This window comes from Ptychodera flava, chromosome 21, assembly GCF_041260155.1.
Source record: "Ptychodera flava strain L36383 chromosome 21, AS_Pfla_20210202, whole genome shotgun sequence".
NCBI lineage: Eukaryota > Metazoa > Hemichordata > Enteropneusta > Ptychoderidae > Ptychodera > Ptychodera flava.
Window position 1 is genome coordinate 22,005,295 of NC_091948.1, and position 20,980 is coordinate 22,026,274.

The window sequence follows — 20,980 nt, forward strand, 5'->3', positions numbered from 1 at the left end:
CAGGCAATTCTGAAATAAGCTATCAAAGTTATCCGCCTACTTCATCAACACGTGTCACACATAGTTATTCTCTACAAAAAACAGTGGAGCTCCATCGGCTATTAGGTCGCTTGTGTCTTCCATTGCTATAGTAGCATTAGGGACAGCGTGCTCGTTAAAGGGAAGAAAAGCCGATTTTCGTGAATATTGTGCAATTAATGACTGCGTACTGTGAACGGCCGGATTTCTTAATATTAGGGATTTAAGAAAATATATACTGTATAGGGTTTAGGACTTTTAAACTGAAAAAAATATCAAAGTGTCTCTTTTGGATGTAGCTACCTTAAATCACTTTTTGGCATGGTGCATAGGTTGATCATACATTATCAAACTCACTGATCCCTGCAAAATAATGACATCATGCGGCGATGTAAACCCCCTTCCCTGGGGTTCAAAAACAGTTTCAACGCATCTATGGCAGTCGGCAAACAAATCAATTGATGATTTCAGGGTCCTTTAGAAAAGAAAGTACATCTTCGATGTAATGAATTTCAGAGATATTTTGCATCTTAAACATACTTTACCTGTTTGATATCCGGTGCAGAACATGTCATCGGTGATCTGATAAGAACGTTTATATGCTTCAACACATGTTTGCTGACTCACTATCGGTACGTAAGTCTCTCTTAACACATCAGACGACCTTCCATTTGAGGTCTTTCCCCATCCTACGACCACTGCCAAATGTTCTTGGTCTCTTACACAATTGTTTGCATCGTTAAGTGGAAGGCAGACTGGCCGTATATACTTTGTGAATACTACGGGAGTATCCAACTTCAAGAGTGCTATATCTGCTTCCAATGTCTTGAGATCGTTATGTGGGGAAGGGATGACCTCTATAACATTCCTCTGTCGGAGACAAATGAAATGAATAATCAAGATAAAATAGTATATAAAGACGTTGAAAGGATATGCTACTTAGGTGACCTTATTCAATGCAACTGAGTAATATTGTAGTGGGCATGTAATGTAATAGTTTTATCATACATGCTACGCCTGTATGCCATTCTCCTATTGTTTTAAGGGTACTGATATGAACCCGTATTTTAACATATTAAAATACGGATTATATTTTTACTGTCACCGAAACTATTTACAGCTATGCGTACGCATGACATTGGAATTTGGTGGCATACATAAAAATAAAACAGCTGAGCGAATAATACCTATGACACTCCGAAACTTAATTGATAATTATGCTCAAATTGAGCATAATGGGTCTAGTCAGCTTTCATCTATATGGCACATTTATTCGAAGATGGTGTTTATATCAAAACAACAGTGTGTTAAGTAAATTGCACAATAAGAAACAGTGGTTAATGCAATATCTTAGTCTGAAAAATGTCATACCATGTGAGTGAAAAAATATCATGCTGTTGGCTAAGAATGCATTATTCGTTCGAAGAGAAAACAACAATGCGAAAAAATTTCCAAGGAAATTATAGAGATGTATACAAATTCACATGCAAAGATTTTTACTGGAATTTATTGGAAAACTGCTGTCATTTCATATCCACCAATGATGTGGACCAACAGATCAGGAATTACATATAACTGGAAGCTTATTTGGACAATGCAAGTGAAAATCATGGTTATCAAAAAATATCTCAATTTAATTACTATCTGTTATATGACAAAATACCACACAAGTTAAAAAGAGCATCACCCACAGTGAGAATTACGCCATGTCGTTGAAGACTGTCAGCATTTTCTTTTTGATTGTAAGATTGTAAATAATATGTGGAACAAATTAATGGAAATATTGAATATTAAGTATAGAACCGAGATAAAGCTGATATGGAAACATGTAATATATGGATATCTGTTAGATTTGTTATGGTTGCAACATTTTGTGCGTATAAAGAAAGATTTGTAAATCAAGAAAACATTTGGAGATTTCTGAAAGAAGAATCAACTTATATCAATATGATAAGGAAAAATAAGGATCTTGAAGAATCTGTGAATTTTTTTCTGTGGGATGATACAAGTTGTAGGTTACAACAGAATTTTTAATTAAGTGAAATATTATAATTTGCAGAAAATTGAATTTGTAAAGTTATTCACGTTGATGATGTATTGATAATGAATAAAATCTTTTATTTTAAAGAAAAAAATATGCTCAAAAATGATTGTTTGTATTCAGTTCATGGGTATTGTACTTGGGTACAAGTACAGTTTTACCAAAAATAACCAAACGAAAGTATTGAATATTTGTACGTATCGAAACCAACACCTTTCACGGTTCCCCCTCGGCCCACTACTGTCTATGGTTCAACACGGTGTTTTTACGTCTTCCAGCTGCGCTGTTAAAAAATTAAGGTACCGGTCGACAGTGCACATTACAGAACCGGTATACGACAAGTTTTCTGTTAACGAGTTTAAATATCTAGGTAGTGAATGATATCGTGTATCGCCATAGATGAGCCACAAAAATTAAAAGCCGTCCACACTGAAAATACTCGCCACAGACACGTTTATGTTTCCAATTTTTACAGTGAGATTCATAGGTCATTATCGTTTTCAGTGCGGGTTTACACAAAACTTGAAGATAAACGTTCTTCAAATCGTGAAAATTTCTGTTGAGATCTTATTGTGTAAATTGTTCGCTCTAAAAGTGTGCCATAACCACTCCTTTGAAGTGGGATGGCCCGATAGCGGAATAATATCAACAAGTGATACGATTACCATCGCTCCTTAGCAACCAACCTTTTATGAGTCGCAGCGAGGGGCAAGCAAGGTCAACTTCTGTCAATTTGTCTCGAATTTCCGAGCGTCATTATGAAAACAGCCATAACCAAAGTATGGATGAATGATACAGGTTTATTACATGAAGTTTGGTCGATGCTGCGTCGTATTCTCATGATTTGTCCGCATTTTGATTCGTTGCTGCGCAACTCGTCAAAATATGGACGACAAAAATGTAGCCAAAACTTCGTGTAATAACCCCTACATACAGAGAATAGTTGTATTCTTTTAACTTCAGTGTATTGAATTAAGTACGGATGTTAGGAAGCAAGATTAGAAATTTCAAAATGCACGAAAGGGACCATCTTTACTAAGTGAAGTTGCAACTGTTTGACAAGAACGTCCGCGTTTCTTAAAATCGAATGTTTAACACAGTATTGTGTACATAACACTTCGAAAAGATAACTGTTTTATATACTTTTCATTAAGTCACGCAGGCGTACGCTTTGCAAAAAAATGGTAACGTAATAACACCAAGGTAGTCTTACGTATTGTACATATTCACGCTGACGTGAACGTCTGTGAAGACCCAGAGTAACATTAAATGATGCAAGAGGTAGAGTGTGTCCAAAGGTCTTAGAATTTATCTCCTGATTGAGGACACAGTGTGCTGCTGTTATAACCCATTCTTTGTTCAGTAGAGATCCTCCGCAGATTGCTTTTCGAAAGCCATGGGCTGGAGAGTGAACTGACAAGAAAGCAATCCATGGCCAAGAACCTCGTAGGACGCTACGTCCACCGAATATGCGATATTGAGATATCGATCTTGGCGTTACGATAGGTGTACCACAGACTGAAAAAAAAAATTGTCAAATGTTATAAAACTTACTTTTCAAGATTTGCTAAAACATCGATTATAAGAAAACCTCCTTGCCATTTCCCTCAAGGTGGGTTCGGCTTCAGGTTAAACGAATCGAAAGACTTATTTTTGAAATATTGTAGAGGTGTGAAGGAATTCAGTTTCACATACGTCTATTAATCTTATTAATACGATATTATGAACAATTTAGTTGATGTGATATCTGTTTATATGGGAACACAATGGCAAGGGCTCTGTTCGACATACAAACCTCCCAAAACGTACAAAACATCACTAAAAACAAAAAAAACAACAACAAACAAAACAACAACAAAGATTCGAAGAAACAAGTCACGCAGACTCATAGAGTAGTGAGGGTGGGGACCAGAAACAAATATTTTGTAGCGTCACATTGAATTTCTCGACCAAAAGAACCTAACAACATTTCGATCACGAAGCTAATGTTGAATGCAACATTTCAACAGAGTTAATATGGTATGAAATGACTTGCATTCGTAAAAAGGCTATTCGCTTTTCTTCAACCCGTAATCAAAATGCAAACTAACTAACAATGTTCAATCTAAATTGATGTTGTAAGGGAAACATTATTTTAGTGTTTAAGTATTTGTTGGCTACTTTCAGATCTTCGGAAAAGAGACGTGAATCGAAAGGTCGTATATGAAATACCAAAAACGATCTGCATATTTTTGCTTTTACTTTCAATATATCAAGATACCGGTGACATATGTACCTGGCACGCATATTCACCAGCCATATTGTAAATAATGCTTTACTTACCTGGTTCACAATGTGGCTTTGTTCCGGACCAGCTGGCATTAGCCTGGCACATGCTAACATTTTGTCCAAGCAGTTTGTAGAAAGCATCGCAGGAATAAATTATTGTATTTGGGTATGTAAAGTTATCATTTGTAAAGTTACCATTGTCAATGTCGTCTGGTCGACCGCACTCAACACCTGTACGTGGAAAAATACTTAAAGTAGAGATCGAGAGGGAATGTCGAAAACATCTGTATAAACTTATGAGGGATAGGTTACTGTTACAAAGAACAAAAGCGGAACAGAGCGTTTAAGAAATATGTCTCCTACTCACAATAACTTAACAAGTGCGATCGAGATTTCTCCCGATAAGTTAGCTCTGTTTCAGATAAAAGGCTGAAGAAATTGAAAGAAAACTACTCCATGGTTTGCTTTGTAGATTACCTCAAAATAATTGCGTTTGGTTTTGAGGCTGGCATAAGCATAAAAGATGAAATCATAAACTATTCGGTTGAGAAATAAATGAACTACATTCCTTATACTCCTTGATTGGTGCGTTATTGAGGTAAATAGCATGTGGTGGTTAAATTAAAATTATTTTCTCGCTGTTCACGGGATATTCGGGTGAAGTGTGAGCAATTAAATACAGGTATATTTACTTGAACATTACATTGCTATTATGTTTTGCTTCTTCGATGTCGCAACATCGAACAAGAAAAAGAGTGACAATTTTTATACAGAAAAACTTGCATATGCCGCCATGTTGTTCCACTGTCTAAAGTTTGCATACCTATTTGTGGTCATACAGCTAACTTATCACGTTCCTTCCTAAACCTAGTTAAATGTCCAGCGTTCATTGAAGATTAAATTCCATAAAGCACAGCTCTATGGTAAATGCTGTTTGATCTCGCTTCGAATACCGAACTGAGCGTAATTGCTACAAAGGTTTGAAAGCTCTACCCATCGCAAATGGAAATGACTTAAGTAATAGTTTATTAGAATTGACGATTTACGATGAGATTAAATGTGGGAAATCGCTACAGTGGAGTAAAATGTAATGTGTTGACTGCACCAATTACTTCAGTCGTACGCCATTCAATTTACCTTCAGTTTTAACGCTGCTGCTACTAGCAAATGTTAACATATTATTCATTTTATTTAAAACCTTTGTCTTCACCATGACTATTATGTTGCAAATTTTGTGGGAACGCTCTTATGCTTTATGTTGTACAATACAGCACTGCATTATATCGAGTATGGCAACCTTAGCAATATAAAGTATCGCATGCAAGCATGTACTCCCCTGATAATAATCAACTTATAATGAATTTTGTTTGATGCAAAGACAATCTAAACACTCATGAAAATGATGTTGTATTTTGTGATATCTGCTTCTAAAACAGTTGATGAGCCTGAGACTGAGGCAGGTACAGAGTAAGAAATCAGGAAATAGATATGCTGCAGTATAAAAATCGTGGTTTCAACCAAGACCACTGTCGTACTGTTGAAGGAACCGTCGTGGTCAACATTTCATCTGCCATCTATCACATATTAACTGATTTTGCAAAATTTAAAGGACGTAGGTTCACATCGTTTGAGTTATTCAACAGTTTTTATATTGATGTCGAGAAATGAAAAAAATATTATGAACTAGATAATCAGAGGCCTCTTTTCGCAAAATCCTCAGTGAGCTCACATTATTTAGCACAAGGGAAGGTGTTTGGGATATCTAGTAATATAGTTCATCAGTTTTATAATAAGGCTCATTTTCTATTTCATGAGCATGAAGAAATTGCTGGAACAAAGCTTTTCAACAAAATATTTGTGTTGACTCTGTAACAGCTATTTCCGTTGTCAACAAAATGTAGACGAGACGTGAAGTGCCGTAGCTGAAAAAATAGGAAAATTCCCAGAGGGAAGGTGTTCGTATATATCCATACCTCTTATGGAGTATAAGGTTGACAAACGCATTCACATTTCACACCAAAGACCAATTAACTTTAGTTATGTAAGTTATAGGCAGTTATTTCACAGTCGTGATTTTAGTTTGTGTGTTTTGATTATTTCCCTAGGCTCCTAGAATACGAAACTGAATTCACACTAGCTTTGATGAGTTTGACAAAAAACATACTACCTAGACTCTACGAAGTAGGAAACTTTGGCCTGTAAGGTTCCTATTACATAGACCTTATCTAATTATCGACAATTTTTACTGGTGATTCGCGATGTGATTTGCGATAAAATAGTCCCCCTAACTAAATATCGCCAATAATGCACGAAGTTTGAAATTCTAGAGAGTGTCAAACAAAAGTGCACAAGTATACATTTGTCGCCCTTTTGAGGATCACTTTATAAACGATAGTAACATGTGTCTGAATTACTTTAATCAGAAAGGGATCGATAAAACTGTATTTGATACTAATTTATTGATAAGTATATAAAGAAATAAAAGACGTTGAGAAAGCAGTTTACGGTATGACAGAAAGTACTAAGAGTACTTTACATATTATGTTTACTGCTTTTGAATGGGGTTAACTTGTTTACGTAATATGGTTCAGAAGTATGACTCATGATACGTCATGGAAGTTGGTGTCGCATTCTATATTTATTTGATCACACAAGCACTCTAAGTGTATGCCTGAAAAAACAAGTCGTTGATTTCATGACAAATCGCACTTCGAGAAGATATATAAGTGAAGTTGATTCATTTTTGGATAATAACAGAATTGTATTGCCTTGCAAACAACATACGCGCGTGTATTTGTCCACTTTTGTCTGTGGTGTTGAGATGAAAGGACATCATAGGTTTGTAACAGCCGCCTGAATATCGTCAATATTAGGCAACATATTGTGAGGCGAAGATTTAACGTTTACATATAAAAAGATCTATTGGTGATGAATATATGCTCTTTAAAGACGTACCCTTAATGTAATACCTGGCGATGACGTTATTTTGGCGTGGCAATATTAACGAGTACTTTAGTTTCATGACGTTGCCAGATGATTGAATTGCTGTTGGTAAGTTGTTTGCACTGTTGTCTCCGCACAAATAATCAAAAACACGCGTTCCAGCCGAAATCTGCCAAGTAGAGCAAGAAAAAGGCTTTCAATATGACAGAGAAATAAAAAGTGAGGTAGAAATATAAGTTTGAAATAGTGAAATATTATTTTCCAATTTGAATTATTCTCTATTTGAGTAACGCGTACGTGGACGTACAATGCCAAACCACATTCAGATTCTTTCGTGAATCATACAGAAGATCATAGACGACATCAGTAATGAGGATTGCATGGTCTGTTGGTTTTAGGCCATATGAGAGAGAGAGAGAGAGAGAGAGAGGGAGAGAGAGAGAGAGAGAGAGAGAGAGAGAGAGGGAGGAAAATATTAGACGAGGACAACCTTTGGCGCTCTGCGTCAGAGATCCAGCCGATGATTCAAAGAAAATGTACGACAATCCTTAAGACAGAAACCAAAAATTTGTATTTCGAATATACTCGCCATTAAGCCTAGCTGGGTAAAGCTTTTTGGTTTTCGCTTGAAAAATACTATCATAACAATTTGAAATTTTAACGTTTGTAGGGTCATGCATGCATGTATGTAGGTACTGAAATGCTAATTTCTCCCCTCAGTCTTGCTTGTAGATGTATTAAGGTAGAAAGCGCCTCGGGGACAGATATTCAGACTCTCAAACTTTAACGATTCTTTTCTGATCCGCCACTTGTGGGTGCTCATTTTAAAGCCCTTGGTGCAAGGAAATGTTTAACATTTTTAGTTTTTCGAAAATAGAACTTTTCTCCATAGACTTAACACAGGGATGGCGGCGATCTTGAATTACAAATATCAGTAAATATTGGGTAATTAGTTTCCCTGGTACCAAAATTTGCACGGTGACCCCGATACTTATTCTTGATTTTAAAAGAGAATAGTTTTAAATTTCTTGGAGAAAGTTTGAGGAAACGTTTGTCTTTCACTTTCGAGGTTCATAATACCTTAATATTATCGATACATGCATACTCAAACATTCCGGGTTTTTACATAGTGGTTCAAAGGTTGATTTTATGATCTTAAAAACTTAAAAAAAATGAGATGAAATAAAAAAGTGCGTCGCCACATCTCTTCGAGAGTGACTTTGGATGAGAAACAAATCCATTATTTCTGACCTTAAGGATACATTTAGATTAGATTGCTTGGCTTCAAGTTCGGGAGATGGATCTGACTATAGCCCGTGTCCAAAGAGAACAGACGGTTTTCAGGGACCTCTATACCAACTTCGGTGCACGTTCAGCCATCGTGACTTTGACTGACAAGAAGTCTATATTAGTGGCGTTTGTTAAAACATCACATAATACGACTACTGATCAATTAATTTTGACGGATTGTTTTTATGATCTTAAAACCTCAACAAAATGAGACATAGAAAGTGCGTCATCGCACCATCTTCGCATATTGGGCTCAGAAGGACATCTATTATTTCTGGCTTCACGGATACATTTAAATTAGATTGCATGGCTTCATTATGGGTTGATTTGATACACTATCTCTCTATTGATCTATCCGTCGATCGATCGATATATATATATATATATATATATATATATATATATATATATATATATATATATATATATATATATATATTATATATATATATATAATTAGTTTATATTAATGGCAGTCAATTAAGTTTTGCCGGATTAATTCACTTGCGTTGTCAGTGTGGGTTCAACACGGAGGGCAAAATCTCTTATCATTTTTAAATGTTTTCATTGCATGTAAGTTTCCTTTAATGTACCTGGTAATCCATATCTCTGCAACCTATTCATTAAATCTGAAAATCAAGTGCATTGTCATCTAATATTCCTTTTGTTATCAGTGTAATGTAAACGCACACAATGTATTTCTATCATTGCCGTCCATACTGCAAGCTCACAGTACAGTTTCCCCCCAAAAGAAATTCACCGATTGGAAAGTAATCGAATTCCAGATGGATGACGTATCCAATTTCTACAACGATTTCCCATTCAAATTCGTAATCTAATGCTGGAAACGTGTATGGTTGAGGATGGATGACGCCGGTCCTTTCATTCATCACCCGATATCGAGCTAGGGGGAAAAATACATAAACACCCGGTTAGACAACGAATATTTCCTTGGCAGGTATCTCAATTAAAGCAAGTGACCATTTAATTTATTAAGAGATAAGAGTTCATTAAAATTAAATGACTGTATGTATTAACCAACAAACACGTTTTTTGTTTCAGAATCTGTTCCAACGATTACCATTATTAATGACCCTTCCTGCAAGTAAACGAAAACACTGTAGATAACGCATAAAATTAAAGACAAAGTATGAACAACTTTGACACATGTCTATCAGTCTTCATCATGACAGACCAGGCTAGCTGGAACAATGTATCTCGTTGTCGTAAAATTGTGGGATATCTTATTACCGAAAAATACAAAATATGTTAAAGGTCAATGAGTTCTTCAGGATAGCTAATTAAATGGTTTAAACTTCAGGATAGCTAAGTAGATGGTTTAAAGTGAACGGCAGTATAGGAGAGGCAGTTTAAGAAGTTTTTTGGTGATGGAATGGAGAGGTATTGAATGTTGCATATGTCCGATCTTACATTAATTTTTTACATGAGTCATTTTTCTTATGTTCACTTTTAAGCTGCAGGACGGAATAAAGTGCTGCCTCGACTACTCTAAGAGTAAGCATGTAGCGTATATAGTTTCCAGAAGCAGCTTTAGTTTTCAATATGGTGACTTTATCCTTTGTTGTCTAGCTATCCTCTGTCAAGTAATAGTCGAAATTAACAATAACTATGATAATGGGACTAGTAACGATGACAATGATAATATCTGCAAATAGCGTTTGTTGGGTCCGAGCGGTTGCTATTGCTGATTGGATCAGAAGAGGAAGACAAGATGATACTGAGGCTGTGTTATATTTGGAGTAGCCTCCATCATGTTTATTTTTTTCTAGAAACATGTCACGTCTTCTCTGAAAGATCAAAGGTCATCGAGGTAATCCTTATATTTTGTGTAAAAATTGGTGCTAAAGTGATGTAAACTTTGGTGATAAACTGATAATATTCAACACATGCAAGCATGTTGCCCTTGTAGTTGCTGAGAAAGTGACAGGAGGTCCAAGGTTATCCAAGGTCAATTACAATTTCAGAAAAACGAGTGCCATACTGGTCACAATAAAACAAAAAATAAACCTGTAGATTTTGTAGATATTGAGGTATATAAAAGTAAGTGAAAAGCCATCCAAGGTCATCTGTAAGTCGGGAAAAAATGTTCTATATGCAAAAGACACCAAATTCCCATCTCTAACATGTAGGTATTAAGATACAAGAAAGTGTGTAGTGTATTCATTCATACATGTAGAATACATACATACATACATGTAGAATACATAACATACATACATACATACATACATACATACATACATACATACATACATACATACATACATACATACATACATACATACATACATACATACATACATACATACATACAAACAAACATACAAACATACATACATACATACATACATACATACATACATACATACATACATACATACATACATACATACATACATACATACATACATACATACATACATACATACATACATACATACATACATACATACATACATACATACATACATACATACATACATACATACATACATACATACATACATACACACATACATACATACATACATACATACATACATACATACATACATACATACATACATACATACATACATACATACATACATACATACATACATACATACATACATACATACATACATACATACATGGAGCCGCGACTTGGATAAAGGTCAAAAATTTACATTGAGCCCTTGCTTTCGAGTCATACAGCTGAAAACATATATATTCAGCCTCGATTTGATGCAGCTGCAAAATTTAAGATATATATAGGGCCTCCTTCTGATATTGCTGCAAATTAATAAAGTATATATAGGGCCTTGTTCTGACACAGCTGCAAACCGTTTATATATAGGGCCTCTTTATGATACAGCTGCAAACTTTTATACATTATGGGATTCGTTCTGATACAGTCGCACAAATTTTATACATATAGAGCCTCGCTTTCGTAATACAGCTGCAAAATTTTATATACAGACTTGTTTTGAGACAGCTTGGACTCGGAAAGTTTTATGTATATCCATCCTCGTTCATATATATATATATATATATATATATATATATATATATATATATATATATATATATATATATATATATATATACATATGAAAGTTTGGAAGTCACTGTGTTATTTCGAAAACGAGGATGGATATATATAAAACTATCCGAGTCCAAGCTGTCTCAAAACGAGTTTATATACTGTTGGTCAACATTTGATTTACATAAAAATATAGCATTCACGATGCTGCACACAGCATAACTTGCATGTCTAACAAGACCATAGGACTCTAGTAGTCCAGCGTACGATGCTGTGTGTTACTGGTGTTATACAGTGGCGGACGGGAGGAGGTAGGCCTATAGTGCCACGCTGAGAACACACACTATCGTAGGCAGGGCAATGAAGCTAAAAAGTACCATGGCAGGCTGAGAAGGACCCTGGCTAGTTGCAATTATTGTAGCCCGCGCTGGCTTTTCTGACATGTTGGCTGTGCAGCGCCAGCCCGCAGTGACTGGCTCTGCACAGCCATCAGGTCAGAAAGAGATTGCGCACGGCCCATGAGCTGCAATCTTTGCAGCTAGACCCTGGCAAGACTAACGCTAATAGACGCATAGTGCCTCCATGCTCCTTCCGTCGAATGCCCTAAGACCAAGAATTGCTTTTTTACCCAAACTGACCTTCATCCATCATTGTGCATGGGTTTATTGCACCAAGATTTCAGTATTATATTTTGTCTTTATTCTCTTTAACTCTGTCGTCTGACCGCGAAAGTTGGTTGCACAGCTGACTTCAGTGGCCTCAGTGGACGAGCATTGTTTCAGCATATAAGAGTTTGCCTTTTTACTTTTTCATCAGCTGATGAAAATAAAGAAGCCAATATTTTGTAAAAGTATCGAAAACAGGCAGTGTAAAAGTGTCCCCTTGTCCAGGCCACTTTGTCTTTCATATAAAGTGAAAACTTGGATTTAACTGGAAATCGAAGAGTTGTTGCATAAGCGGATGGTACAGAATGCGATGGTTTCAATCGGGTTCGAACTCACAACGTACGGTACCCAATCACCTAGCACAGAAGCCACAGACAAAAAGATTGGTTCAATAACCGAGCTAAAGTTGTTACAATTCTGACAGCGCCCTCTCCACGCTCTGAAGAGTTCGTGAAGCACTCACGCTCGCACACACACTATCATACATCGCACACAAAGAAGAAGATGAGTGTATACTTAGCTGTCTGGAAACAACCTTGCGAACCTTAGTTCATCTCTCATGTAGATCTAAACTTTAAAGGGACAATAACTGAACTTTGATTAGTTTCTGTACTTTTGTTATGGATAATCAAATGTATTTTGTAGATTCGTTGTCAGCAACGCGGAGCTTATTTAATAGGTGGATGTGTGGCATCGCCCATCAACTTTTTATATATTTCGCTTCTTCTTCAAAGAAGTCTGATTCCTTAAGTAAAGGTCCAAAGGTATTACCCTGATTAGATAGATTCAATTTTGTGATGAAATGTTCAACTTTGTAGTTTCAAAGGCAATTTTTGTCATTTTTGGTCAAATAAATCTTTAAAAATCGTCTTCGAAACTGCTTAATGGATAGCTTTAATATTAGGAATATAGGTCTCTAGGGATAGCGCTTTTCAGTTTTGTTCAAATTATGCAGAAATACATATGCAAATTTGTATTTTAAAGACAATTTATGGCATTTTTAGCCTAATTGATTTTTCACAAAAACTGCTTGCATTATAGCTTTGATATTTGGCAAGACAATCTGACGCCAGAACAATGCCTTTAACAAGTGCATATAGTGTGTCATAGCCATTAACACATCGTTGGTTCAACAGCGTTCATATGTTCAAAAAGTGTTACTGGCCCTTGTTTGCGTAAATGTGTTCAAATTTTGAACGCATATCAACATGCAACGTGTGTTCAGCCATTGACCACCATGGCGTTCAATTTAATGGCTGATGAACACGTACTCTTCAAAATATGAACAGGTATGTTAAAAATTGAATATTGGTGTTTAAACAGGAACTTCCCCTATAAAAGCCCGATTATCATAAATCTATGCAAATGTAAAAAAGCTACGCTACTGATCGGACGTGTCGTATTTGGTCCCAGAATCCCATAATTTTGCCATGTTGCAAGCGTTCATTGTCATTGAATCCTAATTTGATGTCTTTGAATATAGAGCGACTAAACTTGAGTCAAAAATAAACTGAAAAATATTCCGTTTATCGTTGAAGAACTCATATGTTTCAAAACGTGTTCCTGTGCGACCATTTGACCCCTCTTTGCATATGTTACGAATAGTGTCCATCGTGATTATTCAAATTTATCACACAGTCAAAGCGATGCTATGAGAATTCAAAAACTCCCACCCTGTGTATGCAATGGCTGCGTCATCAGTAATCCTATTGTGCGCCATAGGTCCTGTAACTTCACGGTTAACGTATCTGATCATGTATTGTTAAATTTCTGAGCGTCTAGACGCGTTCAAAAAGTGTTACAAAAAGGTGTGTAATCGGTGTTGTATCCTTGAACATTTAACTTTACAGTGTAGCTTGTAAGATGACTAGGTAGCTAGCTAACTAATAAAATAGCCGACCTACTTAGTACCTAAGTAACCGACCAGAGAACGACTTTCAACAAACTAACTAAAAAACTAACTAACTTACTAACTATCTACCTAACTAACTAACTACTAGCGACTAGTTAGCTGACGAAATAACCAACTTACTAACTATCCAAGCGACCAAGCAACAAACCCTGAAATTATGCACAATCAACGGACCAATCAGGCAACCAACCAGTCAATTAATTCACTATGTACTAACTGTCTTATGTTGTGATGAACATTCTTTTTATCTTTTCTTCTACAAACAAAATAATTTTATTGAGTCTTAAGTTGTCTTTGCAAGTGCGATACACGTGAGCTACTTATACTTAGGTATACCTTGCTAGTGCGTTCGTTATTGACTTTGTCAAATTTAATCCGGTGATAATCTGGTGAGAACGTCCACAGATTAGTAATTTACCCTTGATTACTTTGGCTAATTAGGCACTCAAATGCATCAGATAATACACGCAGCATGTTGATAAAATGTATACGCAAGATTGTCAAGGGCAGTGCTAAGTTAAGACCGAAACACCAAAGGTTGGTAGAATATATCTGTATTAGCGATACAATGAAACACCTACCCACCCTGGGGACGGACATGTAGACAACCCCCTGTGCTTCGAGTTAAAGGGTCGTAGGTCAGTGGGCCATATGTTGTATTCTTGAAACTAGATATCTTTTTATTGTTCAAAAATACAGATATTTTATTGTTGGGACCATAATCTTACATAATCAAGAAACTGAATTTGCGTCGTAATAAATTTTCAATCGTCTACTCACGATAGCAGTGTGGTTGAACACCAGTCCATGTCCCTTCTTCGGTGCACAGTCTAGTCATAGACCCATCCATGTAGTTGCCATCATCACACTTGAACCAAACAAACTGATCGTAAGTAGAATCATGTCCAACAATACGACCGTTCACAGGTGCCTGTAGAGATCTGCATCTTGGTGATGAAGACGGATCTGAAATATACGATTACTGTAAAATGAAAACCCTTTTATTCTCGAAAAAACATTGTTCTATATTTTCGTGTTTTCTCTTAAATACAACGTTTATCGTATTAATGTAGTGTTTCGATTCTTTCCTGGAGAATATCGCTGCGTTTGCACATTGACATTTTTGTGTCTATACAGACGTTATACGAATAAATAGTAATGATCACCCACCGATAACACAAGGTCAAAATTCGTAATACATAGCCAATTGTTATATACACACAAAAACGGCACAGAACAGACAGTAAAGCACCGGTACACACAACAAAGTCAAAGTCATGAAAGAAAGATATATGGACCTCTGTCAAAAGACCAGGAAATGATGTCAGTTGTTTCGAAAATATATAAGCGCATCCTGCCCCACATGTGGCACCCGCCATATATCAATCTGTAAATCAAATCGGTATTGGTCACCAACTAAGATCCAATGTCACTGATGCCATAAGCGATCATGTGTCGAAGAGAGATATGGTATTTATCTACCAGCTTTTGATACCTGTCAAAAAATGTTTGAATGTAGAGACAAGTCTTTCTCGGGTGTAACCTTGATTTGACAGTTTATAAGAGAGATGGCTGTCTCTCTACAAAAGTCCTCACATGAACTGCATGCTCTTGCATGCCGAATATGCTGGAAAATGTATACCCTATAAGCTGGTGAGAGTGAAATATTACTGATAAGGTGTGGGAAATTGATGATAATAAAGTTGAAATCATCTCTCTTGCCATATAGCCTAGTAGAAAGGTGACCATTAGAGTCAAATTCAAGGAAAATATCCATATATGAAGCTGAAGAGGCCGATTCTGTAGTTTCTTTGATCTCCAATTCTGGAGGATAAATCATAGCGAGATAGTCACTGAATTCAAAGTTATTCATTGAAATAACATCGTCTGTGTATCTTAATGTAGGGTTGAAAGTTCTAGCTACAGATACCTTTTTCTGTTTGATTAAGTTCTGGATAAATTCTGCCTCGTATGAGTGCAGTTAGTACCCATAGAAATTCCTATACACTATTGAAAAATGTGTCATCAAAATTCAACAAATATGTTATCGATGAAGAAATCGAGCATACTGATAATGTCTTTCTCAGTAGAAAAGAATTAGAATTAGTAATATTCAAATATGTAGAATTATACCCTAATAACACATATTTGTGACAGCGTGAACCATTTAAATTTTTTAGAAAAATGCTTGGTTGATTATGTTTTTCAAGCGTTCTTTCAATTTATCATGTCACAGACAAAGAGGAAAAACAGATTAGAAACGCGGCACGCCGTTTGAAGTCATGGTCGTCTCGATAAACTACTTATAGGAGACTTCGTGCGTTATTGATAATAACATGAGATTATTCGAAAAATAGGACGAGATTTACCACAGTCCTGTGCGTGGCACGATATTTCGATACAAAAACAACGAAACATGATCGAGTGCGTGGGTCAACAAGCTTTTAGTCCTCCTTTTTTCGTGACGAGCTTGAAGACGAACTCGAAATTTCAGACAGTAGCTTTGACAGTGATTTTTATCTGTCCTATATGGAAGAGTGTCAAGTTGTAGACGAACTGGGAACTGAAGTCAGCCCTACAGAAAAATACGATTACTTTCATTTTCAGACGTGAATAAAACAATTTTGAATTGCAAGCAAACATCCGATGTGCCTAGAATTTACCTCGGGGCAAAGACAAAACAATGCCGATCTTTTAAATCATAGGCAACGCACTGGGCCTTTCCATGTGATTTTGACAAGTAAGTGGTCCTGTACTTCCTGTCACAATCATGTTTACTTTGAGTTGCTCTAAGGGCCCGGGCTGAAACACTGCTTCATGCCAATCAGAACATAACACGCCAGCAGTTTATAAACATTTGCTCCCATGACGAACTTGTAGGAGACGATATGACTGATCGTAAACCATTCGGTAAACTCTGACAGTAACTTTCAAATTTGCTTCAAACAGACATATAATACATTCATAAAAATGTGAGATGAATTTTGAAAATCTTGAAACTAGCTTACTCGAAGCTCAAACTTTCTCCCGTTTTCGCCAGGCACGCAACTCAGCACTAAACGACGACAACAACAAAACGTTTCCCGAAAATACTTTCGCTTAAAATTCGGCGAAAATACAGAAACTCCCGAAGGGTACCTGTTCGGAAATCTTCGGAAAGCAGAGTCAAGGGCTCCTGTAGCGAGGCTTACATGGAGGAGATTACGCAACCCCTTCACACCTTTAACAATATCCGTTTCTAGTCTGTTTTTCTCCTTGTCTTTGATCATGTGTTGTTGTGGTATACAATGTGGAAAAATTGAAATTTTTAATAGATGTTATTTTTGATACAGGTCTGGATTTCAAATTATCCAAGCGTCCCTTGTAATTTATTAGCATCCACACTTGATTTATACCACTCCGAGAAAAGACAACATCACAGTATGCCTGAAGTCCCTGTTTTACGGTACAAATAACAAAAGTAAGTATCTTTGATAACTCTTTTGTTAAACATTTTGTAAGACCCTGCAATAAACCTAGCTTTGTATGGTGTTTTGTGGAGTTTTGGTATCAAATAAAAGCTAGACAACGTATATTGGTCATCCCTGGTTTTAATAATTACATAAACCATGAATGACTTATGTTTTCCCAAAATTTCAGTTTTGTAGAACATTGATTATCTGTAAGTGAAGTTGGTGGAGGTCTTAGTTACACCAAGTTCGGCTATAAACAATTCAAAATAATATATCTTACAGACAAATACAATGTTATTGGCAGCTCTATCAGCAGGGACGACAACGTATTTGTCATTGATGTCATTCAAACGTTTAACAGCATCTGGATCTTTAAATACATAATAGGGTCTTCTGCAAATATGTGATTTAAGTCGGCCAATACGGCCACGGACTATTTTCTCCTCACAGATTCGACCCATTCTGACAGTGTGTCTAGCTCTACATCCTCCCTTTCAGCCCATTTCCTGGCATATTAGTCATCAGAATCCATAATGATCTTTAAAATTGTGGTTCCAGTTGATCCTGCGAGGTTCTTTGAACTTTGGTCCACAATTAATATCTTGCAAACGTGGTGATGTTTAACCAAGTTCAGGTCACTAGTGATGACATAGCCAACCAGAGTATATTTGAAAGGAGATATAGAGCAGTCACAAGGTGCTGGTGTCTGAAGGAATTCATTGATTTTAAATGCCGCAATGCCTTGTTGTACTTTATTACAGATTGTCTCGGTGTACCGATATGTTAGAATAGGTACAGACTGGTTCTTAAGGGACTGGTCAGTTTCTTCGGCCTGGGGGGGGGGCGGTGGATTATTTTTTTGCCGACCTCAAAAAGTGGCTGACCCCCCCTATTCCAAATTTTGAAAACAGGGTGACCCCCCCATCCCAAATTTCTAAAACAGGGTGACCCCCCCTGCGCACGCGACAACTGTAAAACAAAAGGTGGACATAATTAATATATATATATATATATATATATATATATATATATATATATATATATATATATATATATATATATATATATATATATATATATATATATATATATATATATATATATATATATATATATATATATATATATATATATATATATATATATATATATATATATATATTATATTTTACATACATTTATATTTTAACAGTTATTCTGTGTTTTAGTGAAATTGTTGACATGTCAGTTGTAAGATAGGAATTTCAAAGTGTCAATCTTGAAGTTTGAATACAGTAGGGTACATTTTGAATGAGTTGTGAATGTATTTCACATTTTCTATGCTTAACCAGATGTCCTGAACAGAAATGGATGTCAATCATTAATATCAAAGAGGAAAGTGCAGTAAATCAAAAATTTTGATGGGTGTTAAGACTTTCCAGCCATCTAATGAAATCTCCTGAGGAGCCATAGAGAGACTTTTTCGCTAAATCTGATGTGTGCAGTGTCTGAGATGACCTTTTCTTGTAACATTGAAACCATAAAAGCACAGCTAATAATGACAAAAACTGCCTTTTTAACTGTTATTTTGGTCATAAAAAAGTATTATTCTACAGAAAACCTGAGACACAAAGGAAAACAGTTGCATTAATGACAACGAAAGATATCTTGTCATTTTTCTATCTCTAAAATAAGTCACTTTATCAATATATATTGTGAAATATTTGTGCATGTTGCTTTCTCATACTGAATTCTCATACAGAGAACAGAAAAGTATCAGGAATTTGTCATGCTTTTCATTTTCACTTAGCAAACATCAAGATATCTCTGGCATATATCTTTGATTTATTACAGTATGGTGCCCAAAGGGCGCGGAGAAAAATATGAAACATCCTGATACCTCTGATATATATTTTTTGTATATTAAAGTCATGCACAGGAAGGGCGTGCTGAAAAATGTCTGATATATTAAAGTAATGTGCTCGAAGAGCACACTGAAAAATATTGAACATACAGATATCTCTGATATATGTATGCCTGATATGTTAAATTGGGCGTGCTGAAAATATGTCTGATTATTAAAGTTACGCGCCCGAAGGGCGCGCCGAAAAATGCAACTGAATGATGAAATTTGTGGCTGACACGATGCATTTTAGGCAATGATGAGCCTGTGTCGAAATTCAAAAACACACTGACCCCCCCTATTGGGCATTTCAAAAACATGGTGACCCCCCCATCACCAAAGTCAAAAACAGGGTGACCCCCCCCATGAATCCACCGGCCCCCCCCCCAGGCCGAAGAAACTGACCAGTCCCTAAAGTATACATATATAGTTGATGTAACCTTTTTGTTGTAAAGTATATTGCTGATATTAATGGCATCAATTCTTTTGTTGATGAAATGGCGATGTTCATCAATCATTGGTTCAGCACGAACAGACTTGTACAGTCTGTATAGTACAATATCAGCAATAATACTGACCAGTTTATACATTTGTTTGTTTGGATCTGTCATAGACAATCCCAATGCATAGGCATGCAACCTTCTCAAGTCCGTGAAGGAAAGAGCAAATGACGAAGTAGAAATGTGATAGAGACCTAAAGGCTTCCGTAATAATTGAAGCATTTCCTGAAATTCCTCATGGCATTTGGAGGTAGATGTATTTAACTTAGGCCAATGGTAACGTCTATAACGTCTATAAACAATCAAATTCACTTATAGGCCAATCAAATTCACTTCTGAACAACCAGGACTTGGGAGCTTGTCTATACGTTTGATGTTGTCATTACGACAGCATTGCGGTACCTAACTCTCTAATCCAGTAGTGTTCTCTCTGTCTACGGAATGATGAACTGAGTGTTTGGCTTTTGATAGGATGTTATATTTTTTCAAGAATACGGACACGCATAGACTTGCTTGAAATGGTTTCCAAAGATCGATTCACTCCGCTGCGATGTCCGTTCATTCTAAATCGTAAGCTGTTTCCTGTGTCACCAACATAAATGAGCCAACACAAAGAACACTGGGTTCCGTAGATTACGTTATTGGTAGTACAACTGAAACGGGAAAAGGAAATATGGCGACAACTGCGATAGTCATGGTGTTAATTACAATCGCGCGATTAAGTTTGACTACTCACACCATGATGACCCTTTTTAATGTAAATAATTAATTATGTGAATGCAATGCACCAGGCGCCCTTCCCTCTGTCCCCAACCAGCTCTAATCGTACGACCCCTTTGTTTGTTCTTGAAATGGCACGGTCCGGAGAGAACGGTATCGTGTCGATCAAAGCAGAAACATTGTAGCAGAGATACGAAAAGAGACTTGTACAAGTAGAAGAAGCAGATTTTAGTAGGGCTACGT

The 20,980-nt window shown here is 36.3% G+C and overlaps 1 protein-coding gene and 1 long non-coding RNA gene across 2 annotated transcripts in view; one reads left to right on the top strand and one right to left on the bottom strand.

Moving 5' to 3' along the window:
• Positions 1–7,437, bottom strand: part of LOC139121728 (clotting factor C-like) — a 29,237-nt gene extending 21,800 nt beyond the window's left edge. The window contains exons 1-4 of the mRNA XM_070686854.1: positions 7,283–7,437; positions 4,382–4,558; positions 3,273–3,577; positions 564–888 (exon numbers count right to left, since the gene is read on the bottom strand). Coding sequence (XP_070542955.1) covers positions 564–888; positions 3,273–3,577; positions 4,382–4,558; positions 7,283–7,349 — 874 coding nt within the window. The 5' untranslated portion in view covers positions 7,350–7,437. The remainder of the gene's footprint in view (positions 1–563; positions 889–3,272; positions 3,578–4,381; positions 4,559–7,282) is intronic.
• The window catches only part of LOC139121730 (uncharacterized), a 276,401-nt gene that overhangs the window by 25,542 nt on the left and 229,879 nt on the right, over positions 1–20,980 (top strand). The gene's annotated exons all lie outside the window — the stretch shown is intronic.